This window comes from Dendropsophus ebraccatus, chromosome 3, assembly GCF_027789765.1.
Source record: "Dendropsophus ebraccatus isolate aDenEbr1 chromosome 3, aDenEbr1.pat, whole genome shotgun sequence".
Taxonomy (NCBI): Eukaryota; Metazoa; Chordata; class Amphibia; order Anura; family Hylidae; genus Dendropsophus; species Dendropsophus ebraccatus.
In genome coordinates, this window is record NC_091456.1 from 194,600,543 (window position 1) to 194,606,617 (window position 6,075).

The window sequence follows — 6,075 nt, forward strand, 5'->3', positions numbered from 1 at the left end:
CCCTTTAAATGTAGAGCAGGTGATTGATGCGGCCTCCTGGCTCTCCCATTGGCCAGTGTGATGCAACCTCTGCCCAGAGTGACGGAAGATTTATAATCACTATCAGTAACTGCAATTGGTGTTTCTGTCTTTTCCCAGGTAAGTGGGAAATTTATCAAACATGGTGTAAAGTGAAACAGGCCCAGTTGCCCCCAGCAACCAATCAGATTCCGCCTTTCATTCCTCACAGACACTTTGGAAAATGAAAGGTGGAATCTGATTGGTTGCTAGGGGCAACTGAGCCAATTTCACTTTAGACCATGTTTAATAAATCTCCCCCCATAGTGTTTGGTGAGTTATAGTAGCGGCTTTTCACGACTCCGGTATTACTATACAATGTGTTATAACATAATGTGAGAGATATAAATTTAGCCATAGGCTATAGAGATTATTAGAGAAATTACGGTTTTCCATCGATAAAAGACATAAATAAGGAGACTGTCCTGTGTGAGCTCTTTGATAACATGTTACATTTTCCATTTGTGAGTTCTTTCATGTTCTGTTAGTGATGACTTTTTCCTCAAAGGTAGGGATGGTCCGAACAGAGTTCGGTTCAGGTTCGTACGAACCCGAACCCACGGTAATGATTCCCGCTGTCTGCCCGCTCCGTGGAGCGGGCGGATCCAGCGGGAGGACCGCCTGGAAAACTGGGATACAGCCATAGCCATAGGCTGTATCCCAGTTTTCCAGGCGTTCCTCCCACTGTATCCGCCCGCTCCACGGAGCGGGCAGACAGCGGGAATGTGCTGCCGAGCTTTCGGGTTCATAAGAACCCGAACCTCGGCAGGTTCGGACCATCCCTACTCAAAGGCTTCACATACATGGCTTCTCCCCTATGTGAATTCTCTGATGACTTTCAAGATTTGATTTGAGTTTAAAACAATTCCCACATTCTGAACATGAAAACTGCTTCTCCTCTATATGAGCTTTTTGATGCTTAACAAGACTTGTTCTTTGAGTAAAACATTTCCCACAGTCTGAGCATGAAAATGGCTTCTCCCCTGCGTGAATTTTTCGATGCTTAACAAGATTTGTTTTTTGAGTAAAACATTTCCCACATTCTGAGCAAGAAAATGGCTTTACCCCTGCATGAATTTTTTTATGCTGAACAACAGCTGATTTTTGAGTAAAACATTTCCCACATTCTGAACATGAAAATGGCTTTTCCCCTGTGTGAACTCTCTGGTGTTGAAAAAGTTGTAATTTTATACGAAAACATTTTCCACATTCTATACATGAAAAAGGCTTCTCCCCTGTATGAATTTTTTCATGGTTAACAAGATTCGATTTTTTGCGAAAAGCTTTCCCACATTCTGAACATGAAAACGGCTTTTCCCCTGTGTGAATTTTTTGATGCTTAATAAGGTTTGATTTTTGAGTAAAACATATCCCACATTCAGAACATGAAAATGGCTTCACCCCTGTGTGAATTCTTTGATGCAGAACAAGATATGATTTTACTACAAAAGATTTCCCACATTCTGAACACAAAAATGGCCTCTCTCCTGTGTGATTTTTTTGATGATTAACAAGAGTTGATTTTTGTTTAAAAGCTTTCCCACATTCAGAACATGAAAATGGCTTCTCCCCTGAGTGAATTTGATGTTTAACAAGTGTTCTTTTGTAGGTAAAACATTTCCCACCTTCTGGAAATTTAAATGGCTTATCTTCTATGTGAGATATTTGATGTCTAACAAGATATGATTCCTTAGTAAAACTCTTCCCACATTCTGAACAAGAAAATGGCTTCTTTTCTGCATGAAAGTATCCATCCTTTCTGGGACTTTTATTCTGTATAACAGTCTGTGATGGATCAGTAGATGGGACTTGTATAACACGATGAGATGCCGGATCTTTGCTGTGAGGGGCTGGGGGTAGATCTGAGGTAATAGAATGTTCTTCATATGTATCTTGTGTGATCTGACCATCTGCTGTAATATCTGGAGATATCTGATGTCCCTCTGATCTCCGGGTACACTCAGCTGTCAAGAAGAAACTCATTCTATTAGTGAGGAGTAATATAACGGTGCGGCTTCTGCAGATATCGCTCGTCTTATTTATAGAACATCTCTAAGTGCAGCTTTCCCAGAATTCCTCCTCATCCCCCCCCCCCCCCTCTCATCCACAGGGATTTCTCAGCATTGATGACACCACAAGGTTATTATACAGCAACACCAGACACCTCAGCTGCTGCTGCTCTGTTCTGGACGTTGCTCTGGGTAACAAATATCTTCCATAGAACGTCCTCAGACTGGAAGGTGGTAAAGATACAACGTTCCATTCCCAGCACATTTTGTTGGCCTCCTGCTATCTTCCTCAGCTCTTCCTCCTTTCCTCTGCTCTGGTATAACCTCACTACTGAGGAATCATCTCTCCCCCCATTCTGTGCTGCTGACTACCGACCCATCTCTAATCTTTCTTAAGACTAAGAAGACTTTAAAGGAAACCTGTCACCCCCCGTGCCGGGGTGACAGGCTCCCGACCCCCCGTTAGATCCCCCCATACTTACCTCATCGCGCCGGGTCCCGCTTCCTGAGACGGTCGGGTGACTGAGATTTCAGCGCCCGAAGCCCAGCACACGCGCTCACAGGAGAGTCCGATGCCCATAGGGAATGACAGAGCATCGGACTCCCCATTCATTCTTTATGAGCATCTGACTCTCGTGTAAGTGCGCGCGCGCCGGGCTCCGGGCGCTGAAATCTCAGTCACTCGACCAGCTCAGGAAGCGGGACCCGGCGCAATGAGGTATGTATAGGGGGATCTAACGGGGGTCGAGAGCCTGTCACCCCGGCACAGAGGGGTGACAGGTCCTCTTTAAACAATTTTTGGCTTTTTACATCAACTCCTACTTTGCAAAAAAATTCCACACAGAATAGTTACAGCCAGTGAGTGAGTAGAATGTGTGACTGTTCTCTGCATTTACTGGTCACAACTCACCTGGGCGGTTACCTGTAGTGGTGTCCTCCATATACTGCTCATAACCCCAGATGTCTGTCTCTTCTTCCTTATTTACCATCTTGTTTGTAGGATAAAAAAAGTATAGATCCTTCGCTGTAGTGATGTCCTCCTTATACTGCTCATCACTGCTCAAATATGTCTCCTCTTCTTCTTTTACCCGTATGTCTGCAGCAGTAAAATGAATAATCTCTTTCCCTGTAGCAATGTCCTCCTTATACTGCTCATCACAACTCACACCCGTCTCTTCTTCTTCTGCCCTTATTTCTATAGCATTAATATAGTTCAGATTTCTCACAATAGTGATGTCCTTCTTATACTGCTCATCACTGCTGTCATCTGTCTCTGGAGCATTAATATTGTTCCCATCTTCCCCCTGATTCATAAGATGTGAGAGAAATATTGTAAAAGTCATCAGACAGTAGAAGAAGTCAGGTGGGATGTACAGATCATAGGGAACATCTCCATCTACCTGATCCTGATCCTGTGGGAGAAGAGGACGGGGACATCTCTCTGGTGCTGTTCTCTTACTGGATCTGACTGGAGGGAACACATACAGAGACTGAATTCATTCTTTCCATCCAGATAATACAGAGAGGAGGTGTGTATATAGTCCTGTCTATTACCTGCTGATGGGAGGGGCTGCTGATCCTCCAGCATCACATCCTTGTACTGATCCTTGTGTCCTTCTACATACTCCCACTCCTCCATGGAGAAATAGACCGCCACGTCCTGACACCTTATAGGAACCTGACACACACAATGGTCACACAGTCATCCCCCCCACCCCTCCAGTGGTGTTACTGTATAATGTCCCAGCATTCCCAGCAGCCACAGTCTCACCTCTCCACTCAGCAGCTCCACCATCTTGTTGGTGACTTCTAGGATCTTCTCTTCCTCCATTTCCTCATGTATCAGGGGCCCCGGGTTTGGGCTCAGGGTTCTTCCCCATCCTTCACACCCAGGGGCCCCACAGCGCCCACTAGAGGACTTCTTCACTACTGTGTAATCCTGTGTATGGAGAGACACATTACTATCACTCCATCCATTCCCAGAATCCCTTACCTCTCCAGTCCTATCCATCTGTTATTCCATAGATAAGAATGATGTCATGATGACATCACTCCCAGAATCCCTCCCCTCTCCAGTCCTATCCATCTGTTATTCCATAGATAAGAATGATGTCATGATGACATCACTCCCAGAATCCCTCACCTCCCCAGTCCTATCCATCTGTTATTCCATAGATAAGAATGATGTCATGATGACATCACTCCCAGAATCCCTCACCTCTCCAGTCCTATCCATCTGTTATTCCATAGATAAGAATGATGTCATGATGACATCACTCCCAGAATCCCTCACCTCTCCAGTCCTATCCATCTGTTATTGCATACAGGGCCGGCGTCAGCACCTGGCATACTCGGGCAAGTGCAGGGGCCCACGGCCGCCCAAGGGGCCCCCGACACTTGCCCAAGCAGTGAGACAGACGCCTGCCGCATCACCGACCCCCGGGGGAGGGCTGGAGGGGCTAGGGAAGACCTGCCTTGTTTGCTGCACTGGGGAAGGACCTGTGGTGACGTCATAAGGGGGCGGGACTGAGAACAGGAGAGGCTGCATATGGATGAAGGACCTGTGGTGATGTCATAAGGGGGCGGGGCTGAGAACGGGAGAGGCTGCATATGGATGAAGGACCTGTGATCATTGTCATGTGACATGAGGAGGCGGGGCTCACTAATACCTTCCCTCTGGTATGCTGTGAGTTTTAGTCCTTCTCTTATATCTCCTTCTGTAATGGCCTCTGATCTCCCATAATAACAGGCTGTCCATGCTGGGAGTTGTAGTACCCCTCTTAAATCTCCTCCTGTAATGTCCTTTGATATCCCATAATAACAGGCTGGACACGCTGGGAGTTGTAGTCCTATTATATCTCCTCCTGTAATGTCCTCTGATATCCCATAATAACAGGCTGGACACGCTGGGAGTTGTAGTCCTCTTATATCTCCTCCTGTAATGTCCTCTGATATCCCATAATAACAGGCTGGACACGCTGGGAGTTGTAGTCCTCTTATATCTCCTCCTGTAATGTCCTCTGATATCCCATAATAACAGGCTGGCCATGCTGGGAGTTGTAGTCCTATTATATCTCCTCCTGTAATGTCCTCTGATCTCCCATAATAACAGGCTGGACACGCTGGGAGTTGTAGTCCCCCCCCCCCCCCCCCCCCCCCCGGTATACCTCATGTAATGCCTCCTGATTGTAACTCCATTCTAGCCTGCTCTATGGTGAAGAAGCTAGAATACAGACTCCAGGGGGACGACCTCCTTCTAGCACCTCCATTCTAGTCCATTCTAGCATGGATGCGATCTCACCAACAGGCGCAGAGCGATGACGTCATCACGCCTGCTGGTGGATCCACAAGGTGCACACAAGGGAGAAGAGGACCCGTCCCCCACCCGGATTAGTGAATATGTTTTATTTTTTTATTTTCTTGTGCTGAGGGAGATCAGGGGGCATTTCTATGGGGCAGAGCAGGGGGCATTACTATGGGGACAGAGCAGGGGGCATTACTATGGGGACAGAGGGCATTATTACTATATGGGGGGCACAGCACAGGACCCACAAACCTCCTTACTTTACTGCACATGACACCAAGCAGTGGAGTTACTACTGTATAGGAGCCTATGGGTGGGAAAAAGGGAAGGAAGTTGCTGGAAAAGTGCGGAGCCTAAGATGTTTGTCTGACAGGTCCCGAAGAGATGAATTGTAGCTGGAAGAAATCATCATGGAGGTCTGGGCCAGATGGAGAGGAAACGGAGAGCGATCGCCTCAGATCAAAGAAGACGTCACCTGTGAGTTACTGGATTACGTTTTTTTTCGATATTTTGTCAAACTTTATTTGGTAGGTGTGCCCCGAGGTGTGCTATACAAAGGGGCCCGCTGAGGCTCTCTCACCCAAGGGCCCACAAAAACCTGGAGCCGGCCCTGATTGCATAGATAAGAATGATGTCATGATGACATCACTCCCAGAATCCCTCACCTCTCCAGTCCTATCCATCTGTTATTCCATAGATAAGAAT

General features: G+C 46.7%; 1 protein-coding gene across 1 annotated transcript; it reads right to left on the reverse strand.

Annotated features, from left to right (window-relative positions):
• Positions 1–831: 831 nt before the first annotated feature.
• LOC138786777 (gastrula zinc finger protein XlCGF26.1-like) lies at positions 832–3,278 on the reverse strand. The gene is made up of 2 exons (XM_069963822.1): positions 2,977–3,278; positions 832–2,021 (listed from the first exon to the last, which is right to left on the reverse strand). The coding sequence occupies exons 1-2, from the start codon at positions 3,053–3,055 to the stop codon at positions 853–855; spliced, it is 1,248 nt and encodes a 415-aa protein (XP_069819923.1). The 5' UTR covers positions 3,056–3,278; the 3' UTR covers positions 832–852.
• Between the last annotated feature and the right edge of the window lie 2,797 nt (positions 3,279–6,075).